At 45.9% G+C, this 25,249-nt stretch overlaps 2 protein-coding genes and 1 long non-coding RNA gene across 10 annotated transcripts in view; 2 read left to right on the forward strand and 1 right to left on the reverse strand.

The window, feature by feature from the left end:
* The window catches only part of ANO10 (anoctamin 10), a 228,679-nt gene extending 226,393 nt beyond the window's left edge, over positions 1-2,286 (forward strand). For all 4 annotated transcript variants that reach the window (XM_025461462.3, XM_025461464.3, XM_049099760.1 and 1 more), the window contains one exon: positions 1,660-2,286. In XM_025461462.3, the coding sequence (XP_025317247.1) occupies positions 1,660-1,725 (66 nt within the window). In that variant the 3' untranslated portion in view covers positions 1,726-2,286. The remainder of the gene's footprint in view (positions 1-1,659) is intronic.
* A 1,240-nt stretch (positions 2,287-3,526) lies between these two features.
* LOC112668820 (uncharacterized) lies at positions 3,527-6,833 on the forward strand. Its single transcript, XR_003141897.3, has 2 exons — positions 3,527-5,384; positions 6,415-6,833. It is a non-coding gene; the product is annotated as an uncharacterized LOC112668820 (long non-coding RNA).
* A 2,862-nt stretch (positions 6,834-9,695) lies between these two features.
* The window catches only part of SNRK (SNF related kinase), a 58,185-nt gene continuing 42,631 nt past the window's right edge, over positions 9,696-25,249 (reverse strand). For all 5 annotated transcript variants that reach the window (XM_025461456.3, XM_025461457.3, XM_025461459.3 and 2 more), the window contains 4 exons: positions 24,555-24,696; positions 19,776-19,988; positions 17,259-17,393; positions 9,696-13,512 (listed from right to left, as the gene is read on the reverse strand). In XM_025461456.3, the coding sequence (XP_025317241.1) occupies positions 12,321-13,512; positions 17,259-17,393; positions 19,776-19,988; positions 24,555-24,696 (1,682 nt within the window). In that variant the 3' untranslated portion in view covers positions 9,696-12,320. The remainder of the gene's footprint in view (positions 13,513-17,258; positions 17,394-19,775; positions 19,989-24,554; positions 24,697-25,249) is intronic.

The following is a 25,249-nucleotide window of genomic DNA, read 5'->3' on the forward strand; positions in this document are numbered from 1 at the left end:
CCGGGCTGAAATAATAACAGTTTTCCCGTTTGGGGATAGCTCACACCAGCAGTGAACAGGGAAAGTGGGCTCACAAGGGGACAGGAAGTAGCAGCAGAAGAGGGATCAAATGCCAAACATGACTTCTAGGGGATTCTCAGGTGGCCTGGCAGTCCTGCTTCTGCAGGTCTGTGAACCAAATAAACCCATCAGCCTCATGCTGGCAGGTGAGGTTGTACAGATATTGTGACTGTGAGTCCTTCGGCCCACCTCAGCTCCCATGCCCACATATCATGTACTAGGTCGGCCTGCTGCAATGCTCTGTCCCACACAAGAAGAGCTCACTCCCACCTGTCCCCTTCCCCATTAAGAGCCATCCCCTAAATCCTGTGTCCGTGTGGACCAGCAAAAGCCCGGCAGGCCCCTCCCCAGCCCATAGGGTGAGCGGTGGCCCTCAAGCTCCCAGCACTGTGCCCCTTGTGGTGGACAGGCCAGGCTCTGAGCAAGGAACCATCTGCAGTGAAATGGGGTCGTCCGAGATGCTGCAGATGGAAAGGATCCTCACAAGGGGAAATCGGGTTGAAGTAGAAGACAGATTATAGACTATGAACAGGACTCCTCTTAAGGAAACAGGGAGAGTGTGGCATTGGTGTCCAGCCTGGTGTGGTGCTTGGAGCTTCTGGGGGCGGGGGTGGGGGGGGGGGCCAGCCAGATACCTGGAACACCAGCAGTGTTTGTGCTCAGAGTCTTGTTTTTCCCATCAGTAAATAACTGTTATCAAAAATCAGTGTGTGGAAAAAAAAAATCAGTGTGTGTATTTTAAGCCAAATTCCAAAGGAGTTATTAATTTTTTTCAACAAACAGGCAGAGCTAGAGTGATGTTTTCCATCACCCATGGGACAGAGGGGGCTGGGAGCTATGGGGGCCTAGGGGACTGTCCAGGGTAGGGGGCTCAGGACTGGGAGCAGCGGGACCTCCCCCACAAAGGCTGCCTTGTCCTTGGGTGTAGGCTCCTTCTGACCCTTCCCACTTGGCCTGGCCCTCAGGGGGACTTCATAGGATGTCCCCAGTGGTACTGGACGGCTCGATGGCTCGGGATGGTCCTATGGCTGTAGGGACAGAGGGCTGGTGAAATGTCTGCTGTTTCGGTGTAGCTGCTCTGGGCCAGGGACTTCATGCACAGTGACCCCCCCCCCCCAAAGCCACCGTGCAAAATGTACAGTGGCTCCCACTATGCAGATGTGGAAACAAAGAGGCTCATAGAGGTCAGCTTTCCAGAGTCACCAAGTTATAGAGACAGAGCAAGAACTTGGCCCCAAGTCAGTACTCCAGGCCCCCTACTCTGTCCTTTCCCCTCCCCTTGCCCTAGGGATCCAGGGAGAAGGACATTCCAGCTGCCTCGAGTTTCTGTATCTGTAGAATCCCCAGTGCACTAGTAGGTTCACACAACAGGACATTCCCAGCCCAGTCCTCCTGGCTCCCATCTCATCAGGGTCGGAAGCCCGGGCTCTGCACTCTCAGGAAGCCTCAGGCAGTGTCAAGAGTGCGCCGGCTCCTCCTCAGGGTTCAGTGTGCTCTGATGGAGCTCAAGGGACACCATCACCCAGGGAGCCTGGGCCACCATCTGGGGGCCACCACTCAGGCTTGCATGGCTCACCCACTATTGTGTTCTCTCAACAGCAAATGAAGCTCATGGCCCAGAACCTGAAGGAGGAATCACAGGAAAGCAGTAAGAAGGAGGCCTGAGCGCCCGCCCAGGCTGCCTGGAGTGAGGGCGGAGGGGCACCTGGAGCAACAAAGTGGCCCCTGAACCCTGACCCCATGCAGGGCCACAGGAAAGGATGCCACGTGGTAGGCACCCTCCTCCATGTGCAGTGTCCTGGTGAGGGCCAGGGGACAGGGCGGCCAAGACCTGGCCCTTCCTGGGCCCCCAGTCGGCCCATGCCTTCCCGCCCCTGCCCAGGCCCTGTTTGTCACTGCTGCAGCTGTCTGACCTCGCCCCAGAGCCTTGCTCGCGGGGACCACCACTCTCCATTCACCTCTCACAGCAACGGGCCCTTCCATGGGCTGGGCAGCTGGGCAGGGTGTGAACCCCCCAGACACACACACACACACCCCACCCCCGGAGCTGGTCTGGGGCTTCCTGCTGAGCCTCACTTGAGAGGGAGGGTGTGTGTGCCTCCAGGCAGTGTTGCCAGCACCTGGACAGCTCTAAATGCCTCTTTCCTGTTCTGTTTTGCAGTATGTTAACAGACCCTTTTCTCAACAAAAAACAGAGTAACTGAGCTATTAAAGGCAACACTTACCTCTCTGACTCCTACTTACTGGACGGGGACTGAAACTCCCTCCCTTCTGAGATGAACCCTGGGTTGGGTCATTGAAGGGGAACCGTAGAGGTGGGGAGCTGAGAACCTCAGCTTGAGGCTGGGCACCTGTGTGCCACTTCCAAAGCCTGTGGCCTGGGCCTGGGCAGTACTCAAGAGGTTCTGCTCTCACTGGAGCCTGTCCCCTCAAGGGGCCTGGCATGGGCCACTGGGGCTGCTTTCATGCCCATGGCACCAGGCCAAGGGCCAGCTGCCTCCCCTGCACCCTGATCCCAGGAAGAGGACAAGGGCCCCTGCCCAGGGGTGTCATCTGCCATGAGGCTGCACCCACATCTTTCACAGGCACGTGGGTGCTATCTCGAGCTCAGGCTGCTGCCCTGGCCTCAGTCTGACCACGAGGACCCCCCAGGAGGGCAGAGCCTGGCGTTGGTCTCCTGCCAGCTGCCAAGCTCCGCTTGGTGCGGCAGCCCCCGCCCCCCGCTGTCCCTCACAGCCGGGCCACTGCGGACCTGTGGTCCCTTCTTCCTTCCACTGGGGAAGAGCAGCCAGGAGGGCCGGGGACCTTCCACTTGTAGACGCGTCTGAGTTGGGGGCCCTCCCTCCGTGTCAGGGCGGGGATGGCCTCAGCGGGGCACGCTGGGAGCCCGACTCCCACCCTCGTCTGCCCCCGGGGTCGTGGGCTTGGTCCGCGGAGGCCCTGGCCCCGTCACCTCAGGGCGTTGGTGCTCGGTGGATGGATGGATGCCTTTGGAACGCGGTGCTGTTCGGGCGGGCCGCTGGGCGGCTCCGCCGGGCCCGGGCCTGTGCGGCGGGGAAGCGGCCGGGGAAGAGGGTGGCGCCCGCGCCCTCGGTGCCCTCGGTGCCCTCGGTGCCACCGCGGAGGCCCAGCTGGAGCAGGGGCGCGGCCCGGTGCTGAGGGGCTGCCCCCGCCCCCCCAGCCGGGGTCCTCATCCCGCCTCGGGCCTCCTGGTGTTCCCGGGGATGCCCCTGCTCACGTCCCCAGCCCCCTGCCCCGTGACGGGCGGCGCCTGGAGGGCCCGTGGGGGCAGAGGCCGGGGAGGCCCCGCCCTTGGAGGCGCCCCGCGTTGCCGAGGCCGCCGAGTCCCGACGCCATCGCGGGCACCCCAGCCGAGCAGCGGCGGCCCGGGGCCACCAGCCCCGAGGGGCGGAACGGAGCCGGGGACGCGCCCCGCATCTCTCCCCGCCGACGACCCCGCGCCCCCAGCTCGCCTCCCAGGCCCTCCTGGGGAGGTGCGGGGCGTCGGAGGGCCTCGGCCCTGGTGCTCGGCCCGCCTGGCGGGCTGCGAGCCAGCTCCCCTCGGGCAGGCAGCTCACATGGAGCCCCGTGGCGTGCCCGCCGAGCCGCCCGCCCCCACCGCGGCCCCAGACCTGGGCCTGGGCTTCTGCTGGCAGAGCCCAGCCCCTGCAGCCTTGAGGACAGTGGCCACACTGTCACACCCCTCACCTGCAACTCACAGGGTCGGAATGGAGGCCAAATCTTGATCTTAGTGGCTTAGGGGAAGAAGCCAGAAGCCCGTGGTTAGGGATACCGGGCCCTATGATGGAGCTGGAGGCCGGGAGCCCACTGCCCTCCTTGGTATACCCTATGGGCCTCAGTTTTCTTATATTGTTCTCTTTTATAGATGAGGAAACTGAGGTACACAGGCTCCCCCCAGCAGTGTCCCCACGCTCCACAGCCCCACATCTGCCAAGATGGTACTGCTGCCTTGCACCAAGCTACCCAATGCTTGCTCTCTCCTCAGCCCTGTAGCTCTCATCCCATCTCCAGCAGGAAACTAGCAACAGAAGGAAGAAGACCAAAGGCCCCAGAACCAGGATCCGGAGTCCTCCAGCTGATTTATCTCAAGAATCCCTGGGCCACGTCTGAAGAAACAGGCCAGGCTTCCTTGCATGTCCCCACACCCACCTGAGGATGGCTTGAAGAGCAGGGACCTGAGCCTGGCGCCACCAGCTCCTCCAGGAGCCCCCAGAGCCTGGAGGGAAGACGTAGCTCCTGTGCCAGAGCAGCTGTGGGAGCATCCTTTCATCCCAGCCACAAGAAGGCCACAACCTCTTCAGAGGATTGAAGATACTTCTGGTCCTGTCAAGAGGCCCAGTTATGGTCTTCTCATCCATGCAGAAGTGGGAACTCAGGAAGGTTGTGGGACACTGGTTGTCAGGGCTTTCTAAGAGCCAAAATGAGGAGGTCTTGCAAGCCAGCCAGGGGGCCCCAACCAAGGCCCACACCAGGTGGGCAGCGAGTCCTGGACCGAGGCCCAGCCGCACAGGGCCTCGGATTCCTCAGAGCATGCCCGCACGCATAGGGAAAGAATCACCTGGACCTTGTTCAAGCATTTGCCCTGGCCCTACCACCTCGGGCCTGAGGGACAGGATTTGGGCAGTTTGGCCCAGGAGCCCACGTCTCTGAAGGCAGCTCATGTCGACATGGGTATGTGCCTCCCTTTACAAGGCTGTCTGGCTCGGAGAAGGAAAACCAATTAGGTCTCCCCACTTGTGGAGACTGGTGAGCCACTTTGAAGCCACCTCTGCCCCTCCCCACTCCAGAACACAAGGCCGGAAACAAGCCCCATGGGGTTTGCCCATCACAGGTAGAGGCAGCTAAGCACCACGGGGAGAGCAGGAACCTCTCAGGAAGGACTGGGGCCTGCCCACCGGCCCCATCCTGGGGGTCCCGCCTGCTGGGGGCCCTGCTTACCAGCTGGAAGCCACCCTGCAACACCCCACATTTGGGCCACCCGAAGGAAGGATGCAGGTTGGGGTTTGCATTAACCATGTGGAAGCTAGGGTCTCCTAACAGACATCTTGGGGACTGAGAGACACTTCTTTCCTGGTCTCAGTTTCCTCCCAGGTGGTGGGTCCCAGGGAATAGCCATCCAGCCCAGGGAAGCTTCAGCCAGCTGGAATTCTTCAGGAAATGTGAGACCAGCTCTCGGCCCTGACTCTAATTGATCTCACCTCACGAGGTGTGCGACAAGCTGCCCAATCTGGTTTCCCCTGCAAGTCCACCATCCCCTAGGACCAGCTGTCTCTCTAAACTTGGAAATTTCAGACATTAGAAAGGTAAAAAGATGCGTTAATACATGGCAGGTATGAGCTCCAGTGTGGTTTCAAGGGTAACCTTATGGTACAAGGCTTAATACTGCTTTGCCCGGCTCTCTGGAACTGGAAGGTCCAAGGTAAGTCGAAGGGCAATCTCACCTCTCCCCACCCAGGTGGGCAACCTGCAGAAGGGGTCTCTGGGGTCAGATTAGTGCTGTGCCCTTGGGCAGGCCCCTAACCTCTCTGAGCCTTAGGAGCCATGCACCACTGCCCATCCTTCACTAGGGACACTATCAAAGTCATACCCACACGCTCTCCTGACACTTCTCGATTAGTCCTCCAAGGACCTGATTCCATCTCACTCTCCACAAGTCTGGGGAGCCTCTGGTGCTCAGATCTGATCCACAGACCACTCAGTCTCAGCAAGAAGTTCTCAGGCTCACAGGCAGCCCTCGCAGGTAATCTTGGGTGCCTGTCTCTGGCCTTTGCTGCTCCCTCAGGACCTATGTTCTCACCAAAGTCCCCACCTCTCAGGGTTGAGATCACCTCTCCATACTCCTGGAGTACAGATCTGCAAGTAATCTCTCAGCCAGGGACAGAACCTAAGGTGCCCTGTGCAAAATGAAAATGCAGCATCCTTGCTTGAAAGTTTTTAAGAATTTTAAGACAAAAAACTAGGAGCAGAGCATGAAGTCAAGGGGGCCCTTCCAAACCTGGGGCACAGGCTAAGGATAGGCTGCACACTACGGGGTACTGAACAGTCTCAAGTCCCCTTGATACCGCCCCTTCCAGTCCTCCAGTCCAGAAATTGTAGCATCCTGTTGAAAGGATGAATGAGCCAAGAAGTAAAGTGGACTCTCCCTCAGCAAGGTCCACTCCTGGCTCCTGGCACATACAGGAGCTGGTGATTGGCATCTGTCCAGCTATTCAGTTCTCCCTCCCTGAACTCACCCTCCTTGGGACTCTCAGGATCCCCCAGCAGTGCCCTGCCACACATCACGATCTCTGATCTTCATCTGGTACTAATCTAAATCCTCATTTCTTACTCAAGGGCATTATGAATTCACAAGGACAAGGATTCCGTTTTATTCTCCTGACTTCTCAACCTGTAACACCCAGCGTGGAGTGGGATGTCTGCTAAGACAGGGGTCCTCAGAAACACAGTGTGCTGGCAGCCTACCATGTGCTTGGGTCCCAGTCCTCCTCATCACAGTGGACAGCAGTGAGGGACAGAAAGGCAAAGGGGCGACCTAAGGCCTGACATGTCCTTCAGTGGAGTGATGTGTCCTTCAGTGGTGTGCTTAGGAGGTATTGTCTCAGGGGTGAGGCAGACTAGCCCTAGAGGCAGCTCTGGATCTGTCCTAACACACTTTAAAAGCAAGACCCCAAAGGATCTACCTGATTCCAAGTAACTGTATGCCAAAATGAAAACCAACACTTTTTACATGAATAAAACAATCTAGCACTCAACAGTGTAAAATGTGTCGAGCATTGCAATAAAAATCAACCTATACTCAATGAAAATATCCTTCATGAATTAAGTAAAAATACTTGTTTAGACAAGCAAAAGCTGACAGAATATATTGTCAGCAGACCTGCACATATGAAAATTTAAAGTTCTAAAGACAGAAGGAAAATATCAAAATGTGGATCTACACAAAGAAATGAAGAGTGCTGGAAAGAATAAAGATGTAGGTAAAAGAAGACACTCTTTCCCCTTATGTTTCATCTCTTAAAAAGAAAACAATTTAAAATAAAAATATTTATGCATATGTAAAAATAGGATGTATGCCAACAATAGCACAAAGAACAGGAGGAGTAAAGTGCACATTTGTCAGGTTCTTCTACATTAGGTAGATTGCAGTTTTATACATATATACACATATGTATAATATGCTGTGCGTATATATATATATATATACACATATATATCCACCCATTGATATCTATATCTATATCCATCCCTATAGCAACCACTAAAAAAGAGGCACAACAATAAGCCAATAAAAAGTGCACAAACAAAAAGAACATAGTAAAGAAGGAAAAAGAAATAAGAAACAGATGAGACAAATGGAAAACCAGAAAGATGGTAGATTTAAATTCAACCATGTTGATAATTACACTAAACATACTTGATCTAAAATACTCCAAATAAAAGGCAAAGATTTGCAGATTGGATAAAAAGCAAAACCCTACTATATGCTGTCTATAAAAAAGAAATGAAAAATCCAAAAACAAAACAACTGTCCCTTAAATATAAAGACATAGATAGGTTAAAAATAAAAAAGATGGAAAAAAAATAGTCCCACAAATCAAAGAAAGGTAGAGTGGCTATATCAAAGTAGATTTCATGACAAAAGTTTACCAGAGACCAAGAGTATTTCATAATGATAAAAAAGATCAGTTCATCAGGAGAACTTAGCAATCTTAAATGTGTACCTAACAACAAAGCTTCAAATTTCATGAAGTAAAGCTGATAGGACTAAAAGGAGAAATAGCCAATCCACAATTCTAGATCTCAGTACTCCTCTCTCACTGATATGAGACAGAAACTCAGTGAGGATACAGAAGACTTGACTAACATTACTAAGCAACTTGGACTGACCTGTGTAGAACACTTTACCAACAACTGCACTTTCCCAGCACTCACAAAAACATTCATCAAGAAAGGCCATTAGCTGAGCCCTAGGAAGAGTTTTGGTAAAATTTAAACGATTTCAGTTATACAAGGTACAGTTTCTTGCCAAAACAGAACTGCAGTAGAAATTAGTAACAAACTTCTGTGGAAAGTCCCCCAAATAATTTGGAAATTAAATACCTTTTTACTGAACTTTTACTGGTTTAGCTTTTAAAAGTCTCACTCACACTGCTGAAGAAAAAGTCAAAAGAAATGGCAAGGGCAAAAGCAGCAGCACCCTCCAAGAGGCATTTACAGTTGTCCAGTTGTGATGATAGTGTTAGCAGTGAAGGCAGTAAGAAGGGATCCATTTCTGAATGGTGCCTAAGATTTGCTAATGGATTGGATATTGGGATTACAGAGGGAAGGAGGATTCCCAGATTCTTGACTTGTGTAAAAGGTTTTAGAGCCACCATTTATGAGATGTGAAGCATTGGGAAGGGAAGGATTTAAGGGGGAGGTTCTAAGTTTGGGGCATGTAAAAAAGGTGCTTATTAGACACAAACGTGGAGAGAAGTCAAACAGCGTGCTAGAATCTGGCTTGTGGTAGGTGGGCTACATATACTTTAGGGTTCTATCAGCACACAAATGTTAGATTGAATGGGATAACCAAGAGACTAAGTGCAGAGAAAGATCGAGAAAGGAACCTTGGGGTACTCCAAGCACAGAAGTTGAGAGACGAGCCAGTGGGATGAAGAGCAGTGAGGCGCAAGTGGAGCCCAAAATGAGAGATTTATGAGGAAGGGGTGACCAACTTACCAAGAATTAGAAGCTGACTGCCAGGGTCAGCAGTCACCAGGGTTAAGGCCCCAGTGGGTAACTGACAGGAAGGGAGGAAGTACAAACAGGTACAGATTCCCTTTTGGGTTTATGGAATGGTTGCACAACTCTGAGAATACACGAAAAGCATGGAATTGTACAACCGGCAAGTTGTGTGCCATGTGGATTATATCTCTAAAGCTGTTTTTAAAAACTCACCATTTTTTCAGCGCATGGAATGCTGGAAAGAATAACCTTGAGCAAAGCGTTATGGGCCGGGGGTGGGGGGAGGTAGCAGCAAGAGTCTGACTGGAAGGGTTCAAAGAACCAAGAGGAGAGAGAACAAAGACATCTCTTTAAGGTAGGGGAATCAAGTCTCGTTTTGTTTGCCATTAGGAATGATCTAGCAGTGAAGCAAAGATGGATGGTGCAAGAGAAAGCAGGGAATGAGCAGTCCTCATTGCTGCCTCACTCACAGCCATAAAGCCTCAAGGTGTGAGTAAAGGAACTGACCTCGGAATCACACAACCAGGAGCAAGGGCAGGGCATGCGGGTTCAGATGAAGTGGGAGGAGGAAGTGGGAGCCTGCAGCAGTTTCAATGGCTTCACTTCATTCCATTATTTGAGAGCATGATGACCAGCCAAGTGAGGGAAGCCATGAATTGGGAAATAAAGCATAATTAGCAGGCAGTCCTGGAGCCACTTGTGGTCATGAGTTTGTTTATTTATTCATTTATTTTTGCGGTCATGAGTTTAAACCAAGGACGGTCACAATTCTATTTTTTCAGTTGCATCTGGCAGTGCAGGTACACAGCATGTGCAGAGTTGCATGTCACCCAGGCTGAGTCTGTTGAGAAAGCTGCATTCAGGAGAAGAAAGAGAAACATGGGACACGGTTTATATTGCTGAACACCAATATGCCACTTTATTATTTGGATTTTTTTCCCATCTGTCACATACCTGTCAATGTTTACACAATGAGGAAATCAACCAGCAGTGGAAGCAATCGACCAATCAGCTGATAATTCTGTACCCTCTTAACACATCAATTCTTACTTGGTAGGGATAGCTTTATTCTGATTCAGTCTCACAGCTCTTCTTAAAATCGGTGTCAAGATTGTCACATCTTTAAATACAGATAGAATTGCCAGAAGTACATAATTTTATATATATATATGTATATATATATATGTGTATATATATATAATATATGTACACACACGTACAGAAAAATACAAGACTAATTGTTTTTCCACAATATTGAATTTACACACTACTATAACTCTATGCAACTTCTGAAGACAGGTTAAGGGGTACAAGAAACTTTAGAGCTAGTAAATAGTTTGGTCCAATATTATCTTAATGTAATGGTTATTTGCTCCCTCCCTTTTATGTGACGACATACTATGACATACAACACATGCACAATCATTCACTTATGAACAAATGAGTAAGACGCCACTCAGACTAACATCTGTATACCCAGAGGGCCAACCAACCACACACAACTAATAAGGCTATAATACAGCTATGCAGCATAGACGGTCAACACTGCTGATCCTAGAGTGAGCACCATATATACATCTGAATATAAAAAACCATTGGAAAACAAACACGTATGGGTTAGTTAAAAGGTGCCATTCCAAGGCTATACATTATCACAGGAAGAAGTATTTACATTACTTGGAAAACAGCTGCAACAAAGAGTTTATTGCCAATGCCCTTTATAAACTTCTCTCCTACGTTTAATACAGATGTTACGCTCACTATCTATGTGAACCACACATCTTATTTCTGGCCCTTTATAAGATCCCTGCTCAAGAATTTCAAGCAAATATGTTCTATGGCTTCACCCACACATCTTTTCTGGTAGCTTTCAATCATAAATATCACAATGAACTAGAGCTGTAGCTTAAAACATATCTAGCCTAGGTCTAGAAAGTAAAATAAGTATTTTAAGTATCATCTTAGTTTAGTAAGTATATTGTGAAATTCAGAGTTCAGAGTAAAATGTATGAACCCTAAGGAGCAGAGTCAGTGTGTACTTGGAGAAACCATGACCAATGGAATGCAGTCCTTTGGTGCTCTGCCCACTCAGAGACATGAGTGTGGGAAAGCTCCCCTCCCCTAACCCCAGCCCAGCCACATCCTATCACCAGTGTGGAAAAGCACTGCTTTGAAGACCCCCAGGGCACAGCATAAACAAGTAGCATCTGGCCCCTTCTAAAATTAGCAATCTGCCAATATACTGCGTCTTACAAGATAAAATGCCATGAAAGATGATTATCTGGTCAAAAGTAGTCTTTGTACAGGAACAGTTTAAAGCAAGAGGTCTTTATTATTTTGGCAGGACGGCAAAGTGAAAAACACTTCCAGAAAAACAAAAACAAAAACAAAAACAAAAAAGCAGGCTTTGTGCATTTCGTTTGCTGTGTGAATTTTACTCTTTTGTGTGTTTAATCAGCCAATTTTCATAGCTTATTGAGCTAAAGGATATAGAAGAATGGAAAAAAACAAGAGAGTCGATCTAATTACCAAACTCCTAAAAAATCCCAGGTTTTTTTTTTTGTTTTTTTTTTTTTTTACTTCATAGGGTTTTGACTTTGCCAACCTCTGTGTGCACCTCTGCTCCCGTATCAGGCCGTACAGCTTCCTCTATCTCCATGGTTTTAAAGGAAACCCTAGGGTGTGCCCTTTAGGAAAGAATGGACACTGAGCATCTTTTCTGTCAGACAGACTATACACTCTGTAAGTAGAGTTAAGACACCATCAGTTCACTTGATCACATTACAAAGTAAGATTGTCTGCTTGTAATTTACCACTACAGGGGAAGCTGCCTTATAAATCTAAGTACTTTATCTCACCTAGTACAAAACAAGAAAATCTTTTTCAGTTAAATTTTAAGAGCCCAAACTTGTTTTCACACTATAGCTTAAGACAAACAGGTGTGGGTATGTTGAAATCGTGGTTTTAAGGTTCTCAGTGCAGACGCTCACTGTACTGGCTCCGCACAGGCCTCGGAGGGTGGGGCACGCACACGCTCACAGGCACCAGGCCTGTCGGCATCACGTTATTGCTTTGGTTCTGTCTCAGACACCACGGAGTGTGCCTCCGAGCACGGAGTTTCTGTTATCACAGAAGGTCAGGACAGGAATTTAGAGTTTTCACAAGGAAACAAAAGCATTTTTTTCTCTATGTTAAGTGCAGAACATCACACATTTCTAAGTGCTCCATTTATATTAGGTTCCAAATATACATTTTAATTTAATCCTGATCATCCACATTAAAATTATAAATGTAAAAATTACACAATAGACTTTTCGGCTGGAAAAGAAAAGTAGTATCTAGCAGCATGCACAAAGACCATGCATTGTCACATCGTCAGGCGGACCAACGAAAAGGTAATAAATAACTGCTCCTAACGCCCACTTTAAAAGAGTAAAACCAAAAGAGAGCAGTGAAGTGAGCCGGTCTTCACCACTCAGAGCAGGAAGCGCGCCAGTGGCCAGTGGGAGCCGAGGTCAGATGACATGGCAGCAGCTGGCCTGGCTGGAGGCGCACAGCAGCCCGTCCTTAGGGTTCCGCTGGATGTTCACAGAGATGGTCTTTTCGCACAGAGGTAGCTGTAGCACGTTATTTTTCAGGTTCTTGCTCTTTATCCGTTCTAACTCGGTGGAGCTGTCCGCCACGTGGTCAGAGAAGAACTTGATGCCACCCACTCCGGGGGCCTGGCCTGCGCTCCCCGTGGAGCTGATGCACATCTTCCACGTGGACTTCTCCTGGACCTTGACGCTGGAGAAGGACAGGCCACCCTGCGGATCGATAATGTACTTGGCGCCACCGTGCAGCTGGGAGCCCAGGCAGAGGCTCATGAGCTTGAGGCTCTGCACCAGCTCCCCAGGCCCGGGGCCGGCACAGCGGCGGGTGCTCCCCGACGTGCCGGTGGGCTTGCCACCGGAGCCGCCCGCGGGGCTGCCCCCGCCCGCACTCTTCTCGCCCGGGCTGGCCTGGTCCGCACTGCCGCCGCCCGCGCTCGGCTTGCCCTGGCCGCCGCCGTCACCCTCGCTGCCCGGGGGGCCCTCGCTGCTATCCCGCCGGTGCCACGAGTAAGTGAAGCCACTGTCCTTGTCCAGCCGCCGCCGGCTCTCCGAGTCGTCGTCGCTAGTCTCCGAGCTGCTGCAGCTGGAGCCGCGGCCCTGGCTTTTCCTGCGGTGATAGCGCTTGTGCACAGTGCCCGGGGAGGCGATGTTCATCTTGAGCCGGCTCAGCTTGGGAGGCAGGTTCTCATCCATGTCGAACTCGTCGTCGGACTCCCCCTCCTCGAAGATCTGGTTGAGGACTGGAGCGCTCTTCCTCGACGTCAGCCGGTTGGTCACCGAGGGCTTCCGGCGCAGGACCACTTGGGTAGAGAGGGACATGGGCTTCTTGTCCTCTTCATCTTCCTCTTCGTCCTCCTCCACCCGGAATAGGCACTTGCGCCCACTGGCCGTGGGTTTCAGGCTCGCAGGTGACACTGTAGACAGCGCCGGGCCAGCCAGCTCCGGGAGCTCATCCTTCTTAGCCGCATCACACAGGCCTTTGCTCCGGTGGCCATTGAGGACATTGTCAGCGGCCCGTGCAGGAGACTGAGGGACAGTCGCATGGGACAGAGGAGTGGCTGTGAGATCATCCTCAAGGTCCTGAGGAACATCAATTTTGGTTGGCCACGACTGCCTGTGTAACAGATTGGAAAAAGAAAACCACGTAATATGCAGACTTTACTCAAACTATATCACATAAAACTTACTGGGGCAAAATCCATGGACTAAAAAAAGAAATACATAAAAAAAGAAAAGAAAAGAGAGAAACCACAGCCTTGCAAACCCATTCACCATCCTATGAAGGACACCAGCAGGGCAAATGTGCTTCTGAAACACGGCTCGGTCTGTGGCTTACCAGCCAAAGGAGAACTTCATCAGAGCCACCAGGAAAAGGAGGCCAAGAGCTACTCCATCTTTGCCATACTAGTCTCACACCACAAGAAAAGCAGTTTAAAAAAGCACAAGGGAGATCACCAAAGCAAAAACACCAAACACCACATGTTTCATTCCTTTGGATCTTAGATCACCACCTTTGAAGGGCAATGGTTTGCTAATAAAATTCACCTGAAAGAATCAAATACAATTCACCTGAAATTCCCAGTCTTCCAAGTATGACAGGATGGTATAAAAGTTTGGTGTTTATAAAAATAAATGGAAATAATTCAGTGGATTAAACACAAGAATACTGCAAAGAAAAGTCCATGGACGCTGCCACACATACATCTCTCCTTCACCAATTATAAAACACACAACACTAAATATAAATACATGTATTTTTAAATGTCCACACAAGTATAGTAAGTAGCAAATCCACAATTATTTAAACTTTGATTTTATTCCCCAATCTAGAGTCACCCAAGTAACAAGAACACTGTCTGGCAGCCAAAGAAAAAAACTTTTGAAACAGGTCTCCAGCCTGTTTTGGAATTCTCAACTGTGCTCTGTCCGGGGAATAGCAGATGCCAGAGATCTTTAAAACAGTAACTTCTACACTACAACACTTTCGTTTCACTCCAATTATCTTATCCTAGAAATAAAACTCAATTAAATCTACAGCTTTAAAAAAAACTCATAGGAATTTACGACAGACATTTTCCCCCAACTCAGAGCCATTTCCTCTTTGTCAGTGGAGTGGGGTCCATTTGTGCTTGTCATTGCTTTGGTAGTTTATAACAACCGAGTGTTGGATAACATCTTTGAGGTCACTAAGTGCCTTTGGACTAGTCCTCTTTCCCCCACCAACGCAAATGCTCAAAACCCTGGCCAGGCCTGCAGCTCTGGGGAACTGCACACCCTGGCCCTCACGCACACAAATACCCTGGAGCCCTGGGCTGGGAGGCCACCTGCCGACCGGGTCCCACCCAGCAGAGTGGCAGCTGGCGCCATCCAGGATGAGGGATCCACACGTGGTGGAGGATCTTCTCTCCTCGCCTCCCACCCCACTTGAAAAGAAAGCCAAAAGCGTTCTCAGAACCCACTCCCCAAAACAGGATGGGTGGGTGCTGCCACTGGGGTAGTTCCACCACTGGCCACTTCTGAACCAACAGGTCTGAAGTACATCAAATGGTTCAACAGCTCACATTAACCGAGCACACATCTGAGCTCAATGCTGTCCTAAACTAAGTAAGTCATCTTTATTGCCAGAACACTGTGAGCAAACTATGGCTTATGTTAACACAAGAGAGGAGAGACTGCTAAACAAGAATTAGAAATGAGAAATGAGTCACATGGACTCACAAGGCCTGAGGGCCTACCGGAGCCAGCACCACCACCGGAACCGACAGGGATGGACGTGCTTCATCCCCCCACCCCTCCACAGGTGGGGGCCATTATTATCCCCGTCACAGATGAACAAGTAAGAATGCAGACAGGGTAAGAAACCTGCCCAAGGTGGCGCAGGCTTGCGGACAACATGTAGCCTGGGGTTCCAAGGCTACTCTACCCACCCCCCACCCCTACCCCCCGCCCCGCTGGAGCTTCTGAGTGGCTGCTGCGGTCTGGTCTCCGTGCTCCTCCTCACTTCCCGAGCTCTGAGAGGATGCTGGCACTGAGCCCTCCCTTGCTGGGGTCTACTCCTTGGAGGACCTCCAGAGGCCTCTTCTAATACTCAGACCACACCACACTTCCAGCCCACACTGGCAGGACCCGAAGGAGGCACTCTCTGTGCACTTGGGGCTCCCTGGCTCACCCTGCCTACCCCAACCTCCGGAACAGCTATGCCCGTTCAAATACCTGTCTCTTGACTCAGTCTAGGGTCCGGAGCCCCAGGCCACTCTGACCTGAAGGCATGTCCAGTGACAGAATCAAGTCAGGTCTGGGGTTTTAACCATAAAGTCACAGTGACAGTAAAAATAAGGCAAGGAAGTAGAAGCATGACCTGCCTTGGGCTGGGGAGGAGGCGAGGTCCACACAGCCCCTCCACTCCAGCATCCCCAAGAGGATGAAAGGAAAACTTGAGGGAAGGCTCTGATATTTCTTTAGAGCCTCTGTTGGCTTTGTGACTCTAAGAATAAGGTAAAAGCAACTTAACTCATTCACATATGTGATCAACTTTCCTGTGTCGCTGAAAACGGTTCATATCCAAAGAGTCCGTTCTGTAAGGCTGGGGTGACCCCAGACGTGGTGGCCCGACGCGTGGTTAACCTGCTCTTTTCCATCAGGGAGTTCAGGTCAGGACTAGGATGACCTTACCACTCACTGTCCTGGATTGTCTCCTGCCCAAGTCCTTGGCTTCCTGGGACCCAGTCCTTTCCACACAGATAGCAGACAGTGTGCCTACGTTTCATTACAGAAGCCTCCATCCAAGATATAAACGAAGGTACTGAGTCCAGTTCTAAACTTCTAAATCTTTATTCTTTGGTCACCCAGAAATGTTTTCTTCTCTCGTCTCTGTTGCTGCATCCCAAGTAACAACATACACATAGCAAGCTGACTGCAAGTAATTTAAATCCAATGGCTTTCTGCCTATTGTAAATAATTATTATTACATATTCACACACACATATTTGTATATGGATGTATGAGTAGAGAATTATTCAGAACTGGGAGCAACCTTCTGTTTTTCAATCACTACACTTCCATGGATTATTCTATCTGGAGAGGGAAAGATAAATTCTACATAGCTTTCATAGTGGTCATGTAAAAATGTGACCTTCCTAGCCTTGATTTTAAATGGAAAGCTAATACAGCAGAAGAAAAAGCAAAGCAGGAGGGGGGAGGGGAGAAGGGGGAAGGGGGGAAAAAACAGGGGAGAGCACAGTCACAACTTTACCAAAGACACCAGTGGTGGTGAAATACTCCTAACAGTGACCGCAAACACGTGGAGCGCAACTCAGGAGGCAGATTGTGGCATTACTCTCATTTCACAGACCAGGAAGCTGAGTCAAAAAGAGGTGACGTGACCTCCAAAGGTCAAGCAGCCAATAAATCAACTAGCTGATATGTCAAATCACTGAAATCCTGAGATAACATCACAGCACAGAAACACCCTAAGTATTCTTAAAAATTATTTGAAATAATGGAGGGAAAACTTGGCTTTGTTGCTGGAATGAAAACAAAATGAAAAGAAAATAACACATTAATACATATCAGATCTGGAACAGTTTAATGAAAGTAGTTGACAGACACTCTGCTTGAGGCTGCTTCTCCAAACGTGTTCTCCTGAGCAGGCCAACAGCCACAGCTCCTCTGCTGCGGCCCCAGGAGGGAAGGTGGCCTTGATGATGGGGGAACAAGACTCCCACATGGAGAGCCCAGGCATGGCCCCACCAGTGAGGCTGTCACCATGGTTTATACTCGTGCCCCAAAGAGTTAGGAAGCATAGGGGTTCTCTATTTCAAAACATTAACTTACTAAAATCAGTGAAGATTTTGTTCTCACCTAAACTGGGCCTTGATATTGCTAGGACTTGCAGATCTGGTTTGTATTTCTTTCTCTTGCTTTTCCCTCAGGATCCTTTCAGCAAGCAAGAAGTAAGTGGCCGTGATGTGGTTATACCTATTGGTTTCCAGGGCTCTGAGGAAAATAAGGGAGAATAAATAAAAGCCACATTAGCACGTTTGCTTTTTCACAAGCAGAACTCAATTTTTTTTGTTGTTTGAAGTACAAGCAAATGAAATTCAATAACCTGGAATCTTTAAAATGATGAAAAAACAAGAAGAAAAAGATAAACCTAGTAGTTAGACTGCTCTTGAAATTCTAAGAAACTACATAGAAACATTCAGTTGGTAAGAAAAATCCAAATGCTGATGGCAGCTGAGCTGGATGTCAGTTTTCAATGCATAAAAAAAGGTGATGAAGCTTTCCAAGAATGTATGCATTATATAAACTCTAATCTGTGTCAAAGTGTTCATTTCCATTAAATTGGCTTACTGGCTTCCATCAGAAGTATGAAATGAGCTGCATGAATATGCACTGAAATACTAGTATCAATCAGAAAAACAAGGGTACGTTTTTATTTTTACACTTTCTGCATTTAATGAATTATTAATGTAACTGAGAGCCTGTCATTAGCCTCTTCTCTGAATAAAATCAATGTATCCATTCATCCATTTCTAAAGAGTGCTCAGGGTGCCTAGTCTGAGCAGGCACCCCGCAGGCCAGAAGCTGGCAGCATCCCGCCCACAGGGCACCCAGCCGCCTCCTCTCCTGCGGCTGGCCCAGCCTGCCAACTGCCGAAGGGCCCAGAAATACAGAACTGCACTTTGCAAAAACCTTCCATGGTTCGTGAAAATACACAAGCAACACTCAGGAAACCAGCAATACAAGGATTGCTTTTCACAAAAGGAACAAGGGGTCACAGCTCATGGGGGCAGGGCAGACTGAGATGCAAGACTCTGAAGTCAGAGCCCAAGATGAAATTCGGGACTCAGAATGACTTCTTAGATGCTTTCCTAAGTGGAATACCAGATAAGGTCAATGGCTTATTTCAAGGGGACTAAGAAACGTGTCTTTGAGTGGAGGAATCACGCCTAGAAGGAGGAGCTGGTCACAGACACAAGCCACAGACAAGACCTGAGAGCAGCTAGGGGCAGAGTAAGCTCGGGCCTCCCAGCCCCTGCTCCCTGTGCACCTGTCCATGGTGGACAGGCAAAGCGGGTTGCCAGAACCAATGAGACTATCCCTCCCTGCGGATTCATCATTGAATTTACAAGAATCAAATAGTTCTAAAATGGTACCACTGCATATATTTATTTAAGCTAAGAACACTGAGCCAATTCAGGGAGATACAAATAGCCTTCTATACACTCAAAATGAAAAATCACTTTCTACACATTCCTAAAGTGAGTGCCCTTGGCAGGAATAGCAAGTGTCCTGCTCTTCCTGTTCATTTAGGTCATTAAGTATGAAAATTCATAATGCAGCTGGAAATCTGTAGAAATTTGTACTTCAATCAGAATTCTGAATCTGAGTTTTGGGGGTTTTTTTCCCCCCTCCCCGAGTAGATCCTCTTTCCATCATACCCGACTATTTCATTCAATAGGGTAAGTAACTTCTGACTTTTCATTTGTGGAAATACTTTGTAATTTTCTAGACAGGACAAATCATTATTAAATTAAATAAATAAATAAATCATTATTAAGACAGAAATAAATCATTATTAAAACAAAGCAACCCGGTGCATGGAGCCTGCTTCTCCCTCTGCCTGTGTCTCTGCCTCTCTCGCTCTCTCTGTGTGACTATCATAAATAAATAAAAAAAAAAAATTAAAAAACAAAAACAAAAACAAAAAAAAACCAAAGCAACAGAATCTTTATACTGTTTTAAACGACTTATTTAACAACTCTGTATTTTGTGGGTTACAGACTGCTGCACCAAGGGCTCTGAAGGGCCAGAAAGTAAACATTCTAGGCTTTGTGGGTCATGTGGTCTTATAGCTACCCTGATATTGCAGCACAATGTGGCCAATGACAATATCCAAGCCATGGAGGCATGACTGTGGCCCACTAAAATTTTCCTTACAACAATGTGTAACAGGCCCCATATGTCGCCCTCTGATTTAGAGGACTGTGCTCCTTCCCACGTTTCCAGATTGCTGTGGGAAGCAAAGAGAGACATGACAATGGAGAAGATGCCGCTATGAAAAATAAATGTACTAAGATACAAAAGAAGCTATTCCGATCCACCCCTAGAGTAAGGGACAGAGGCCACAGCATTGGCTGACGCCACCCAGCAATGGTAGAACCTACTCACTAATATGAAAATAAAAACAACCGAACAATGAAGTCTGAAACTATAAGACAGGCACTGGGCCAGGCACTCTAGAAACAAATGACATAGCCCCTGCCAATTGAGAACGCTCCCCATTACAGTGTCCACAGGCCCTAACAAGTTAAAATGAGAGATCATTCCAAGAACCCTAAACCCATGGCCCCATGCTGATAAGTGCTGACATACTCTACAATGGCGTCTCGGTCCGCTATGTCCCCCAGCACCATGCGCTGAATGATGCTGTTGTGTTCTTCCTCCGAGAGGTTTTTGTATGACACAAGGGGGATGTTATACTTTGTGGCCGGTGAAGGGTCCACTCCCTGAAGCCATGGATGATTTTCAATCTCTTCTAAGGAGGCCCTTCTTTTGGGATCTCTCTGTAGCATCCGTGTGATCAGGCTGGAAAGGAAGGCAAGTCCACCGTTAGAGCAAACTATTGGCAGGGGTTAGTAACAGTGGATTATTTTATTAATCAGAATTGTTTCCTACACTTATACCATCAATTTCATTAGGTTCACTAGTGGTGATGGTGGCAAGGCAGATGGGAATAAAGAAAATTTAGTACCATCAGATTCATAAATAGAAAATCACAACTGCTGGATATACTGATAAGCCAAACAGATTTCTAGCATCTAGAATTAACTCTAGATATCAACATGTGCCCTTGAATTAACTGTGGCTTAGTGGCATACCAGAACCGGCTATCATGATCAGCAATGACATAAAGAATACAGTGCATGCGCCAACTTCTGCTTTAGGAAGCATAAATGACCCTGATGAAAACCATCAAAATGCCACAGGCTTTTAAACATATATTTTATTTAAATGCATTGTGCTGGCATAGTAACAAATACATACATACTTAAGGATGGAAGGATAAAAGGCAGGAAGGCAGGCAGGAAGGCAGGCTCAACAGATAAAAATGTAGTCAAAGCAGGACTTTTAGGAGGCAAATGACAAAGCTAGCCTTTGACCTGATTGCTTCTGCTTTGGTTTTGAAAGCCACACCGAGTGCACAAAATAGAATACAATGTGTAGGGCCTACTGAGGGCAAAAAGTACAACTAGAGCCCTTGTAAAGTGCTGGAATCCCAGCTTCAGTGTAACGGTGACTGAGAAATGAGAAACAAATCTACTGCTAAGATATCAAGAAGGAAACCTGCTTGCCTCAACACTGGCTGTGGAGGTGGGGCAGGGAAATCTCTTCTACGAATTTCTAGCGACAGGTCCTCACACAAGTCTGTGGTCCAAATTAATGGACCTGTGGTCCAAATTAATCTGCATGGTATGCATAGAGAAGAGGTTAATTTAAGGTGGTTTTAAGCTGAAGGTGCTCCTGAGTAACTACAATAGAGAAGGAAATGCAAACCCTTTCCATAGGAATGTAACTTAAAAGAATTCCCTACATAATATTACAAGAAATATGACCTCACAATCAAAAAATACAAAGGAAACAAGTACCTTTAACAAGAACTAAAAAAAACATGATAGCAAAATCAGAATGCAAAGTCTACAAATACTGAAATTTTCAGACACAGAATAATATAACTGTGTTGAAAAATATATATATATGTATATAACTGTGTTGAGTATGTTTAAGACATAGACAAGCCTGAAATACAAAAGACTTAAAAAAAAAAGCAATGGACAATTTTTTAAAAATAGACATAAAGAGAATTAATGAATTGGAAGATAGAACCAAGGAGTAACCCTACATTGGTGGACTAAGAAAAGGCAAGGTGTGGACAGAGTGAAAATACAAGGGAATGGGCAAGAAACTGCATTTGAAAAGATAATGGCTAAGGATTTTCCCAACTCACGAAAGAACACAAATCCTGACCCAAAAAGCCTAACACATCCTAAGCAGAATGAATAGAAGCTCTTAGAGCAGCCTGAGAAGAGACAGATCACCTGTGCACAAACAGCTGACTTCCCAAAAGCAACAAGACATATCAGAGATGTGTCTTCAATAACCTGAGAGAAAACAATGGTCCACCTAGAATTCCACACTCCGTCAAACTGTCTTTCAAGGGCACATGTAACATTAAGAGATTTTCAATGAAAAATTGAGAAAGTTGATCACCAACAAATGCTCATCAAAGAAATTCTAAAGGGTATAATTTTAGCAAAAGAATTTGATCCCAAATGGAAAGATATATACCAAGTTCTTACCAAACATCTGGGTAATTCTAAATTTTTTTTTTTTTACTATACAGAATAATAATATTCATAATTTGTGGAGTTAAAAAACATCAAATGGTAAAGTGTTTTAAGGATTCTGTGTTGTTTAGGAAGAGATAAGGATTAATTATCGACTTTATTAAATTAAGCATACAGATATGTGTATTAAAACAGGATAATAACTAAAAACAACTGGCTGTAACTCCCAAGCTAGTGAAAAAAGAAAAACTTGCATCAACCCCAAAAAAGGAACAGACATAAAGATACAAAGAAAAAAAAGTAGGACAAATATGAAGCATATAGAAAGAGCATAAATATGTCAAAAGGTGAAGACAATAAATATGAATGGGATAAACTCTGATGAAAAGACAGAAATTCTCAGAAAAGATTAAACTCCAGCTCCCAGCTGTTAAAAAGATGTACTTAAAACCAAGACGATGAAAGGTTTAAAGTAAATGAATGGAAAACTATATAGCACATAAATGCTGACCAAAATAAGACTGATGTGGCTAACTAAAACTAGATAACACAGAATGACTTTAAGGCATAAAGTATCATTAGAGATAAATAGTAATGTACAAGTTCAATTCACCAGTAAAGTACAATTTGTACCTAACAGCACTGTCTCAAAACGCTCAAAGCAAAAACTGACAGACCTCTAAGAATAAAACAATAAATCCATCATCATAGTGGAAGAATATCTCAGTTTTGAATCAAGTAATCAAAAAACTTAGAAAAAAAAACTTAGAAAAGATGTAAGTGATTTAAAATAGCATAATTAACAAGCTCAACCAACCTTAAGGATGTATATAGAACTCTGACCCTGACAACTGGAATACATTCTTTTCCAAAACAAAAAGATCATTTACAAAAATCGACACCATGCTAGGCACTAAGCAAGCCTCAACAATTTGAAAAAAAAAAAAAAAAAACTAGTACTATAATAGACTATATTCTTGACCACAATGCAATTAAGTTAAAAATGAATAACAAAAAAGTAATTAGAAAAAATTGGAAATGTAAAACACCCCTCTAAAAATTTAGAGGTGAAATAAACCATTTGAAGCTAAAAAATAATCAGAACTAAATAATAACAGGGCTATAAATCAAAACTAGTAAGATATCACAAAAATGGTACAAGGAGGCAATTTATAACCTTAACTATGTCATTAGAAAATGAAAATTTGTGAGCTAAGTATCCAACATAAAAAAAAAAGAGAATTTACCCATGAAGGAGGTAGAAGGAAGTAATAGATGAAATTCAAAACATAAAACAAAAAATACAAGTCAATTAATAAAGATAAAAGGCAGTTCCTTGAAAAAGACTAATAAAATTAACAAACCTCAGGCAAGAACTGATCAAGACCAAAACAAGAGAAGGCAAAAACTGTTAATATTGGAATGATAAAGGGCAACATCTCCACTGATCTATATATTTTACAAATATAACCAGAGAACGTAAATACTTGAGGCCAATACATCTGAAAATTTAGATAAAATGGGCAAGCTCCTTAAAAAAAGTTCACAAAATTGACATAGGAAAAAGTAGAAAACTGAATAGTCCTACAATTATTAAAAATAATTCCTCTAGAAGAGAGAGAAGGCTTCTAAGATATTACAACTGTTCTATTTCTAATGCTGGACAACAGGTTCTACCATTCTCACATCTACAATCTCATATCATCTCACATACAGGAGAAGCCTGTATATGAATCCAGAGAGTTTGAATAGGTAGGTTCTTAATCATCTACCACATGGGCCTAAGATGGGGTTCCATTTAGAGAAAAGATTTCTCAAACCATAAGATTTCCTTCTTACAAGTTGATGAGAAAAATTCAAATCTTTGTTACAGAAAATCCTTTAATCTCAGCTGAACTTACTCAAAAAAAAATCACCCATTAAAAAAAAAAAAAAATATATATATATATATATCACCCATAATGTCAATGAAATACTGAACTTCTAACAGTACTTTTATTCCATTACTGTACTTCTCACTATACATATCACAGAACTATAAAGTACTTTAAATTCCAAATGATCAAATTAAGTGTACTTTTGGTTGCTGGCTTCTCACAGTCACATTAACCAATTGGGGAGAGCAGTGCATGAATAAAATTAAGGAACACATTATGTAAAACTTAAAAATGGTGTGTTGGTGGTCTATCTCAGGCAAAGAAATCTCTTAACTTTTCTCTGGAATTTAAAATAATTCCAGGTGGTCTTGCTTTTTGGTAATATCTTCATTTCAAGCATCTAACTACCATTCCTAGAGGCTGAAGAGGCATATAATGGGTTTCTTGAAAACAAGCATATTTAAGAAATAGACTAATACATTTTGCACTCCAATATTAGATTTCAAATCATATTCCGGGTTAACCTCTCAAAACACAGTTAATAAAAAATTATCAGTTCAAAACTTAAACAAACCCAGCAGATGCTTATATGCTGAAGTTACCTCAAAGTTTTTTTTGATGTTATTGGAATAAAACAAAACTTCTGGGGTGCCTGCATGGCTCAATCAGTTAGGCATCTAACTCTTGATTTCGGGTCAGGTCATGATCTCAGGGACATGAGACTGAGCCCCAAGTAGGGCTCCACACTCAGGGCCGGGTCTGCTTGAAATTCCCTCTTCCTCCCTTTCCCTTTGCCTCTCCTCCTCCCCTTGCTCATGCTATCAATCAATCAATCAATCAATCAATCAAAATCTTTAAAGAAATAAATAAAACTTCTGGTTTTATTATGAGTGCTTAAGTTTCCATATTCTTGTTCTGTTTTTACTTACTCTTTACACTCTTTGGACACATGGGATGGTACTGTATATTTGCAATCCATGATCATTGTCAATGTTTCACTGTCATTGGCCTCTTGAAAGGGTGGCTGTCCACACACCAACATGAAAAGGATCACTCCCAGACTCCATATATCTACAAATCAAAGACATACTGTTAAGTATTGGGTAAGTCAGAAAACCAAAAGCACTAAGAGCAAAAAGAGACTAACAATATTACTTTATTAGAATAGTGAAAAGCAATTATATCTCAAAGAAAAACATCTAAGAAGAAAAGTTAAGTCTCAATAAGGCAGGGAAGGTATCTGTCTTGTTCACTGTTTTTATATTCACTTCAGCCACATAGTGAATAGTCAATAAATGTTCAGCGAAGAGACAAATCAATTCATTAATGAAAGAACATCATGTGGAAAGTGCCTATCAAGGTTCCCAAACCACTGGACAACAGATGGCTGGCTGTCTTTCTCATATTGCTATTTACCAAAGAAAAAACTAAGATATATTAATACTCTGAGACATGAAAAAGATTTTTGCTTAACATCACAATTATCTCAGGTGTTCTTTACCTCAGTCCTGGTAAGATAACCAGACAATGTAAGTCACAGTCATTTTATAGTTAAGAAAATTAAAATTCAGAGAGAAGAAATATTTCTGTGCTATCAAAGAAATAGACAGGTTATACATCACTT

Source organism: Canis lupus, chromosome 23 (genome assembly GCF_003254725.2).
Source record: "Canis lupus dingo isolate Sandy chromosome 23, ASM325472v2, whole genome shotgun sequence".
In the NCBI taxonomy this organism is placed as follows: domain Eukaryota; kingdom Metazoa; phylum Chordata; class Mammalia; order Carnivora; family Canidae; genus Canis; species Canis lupus.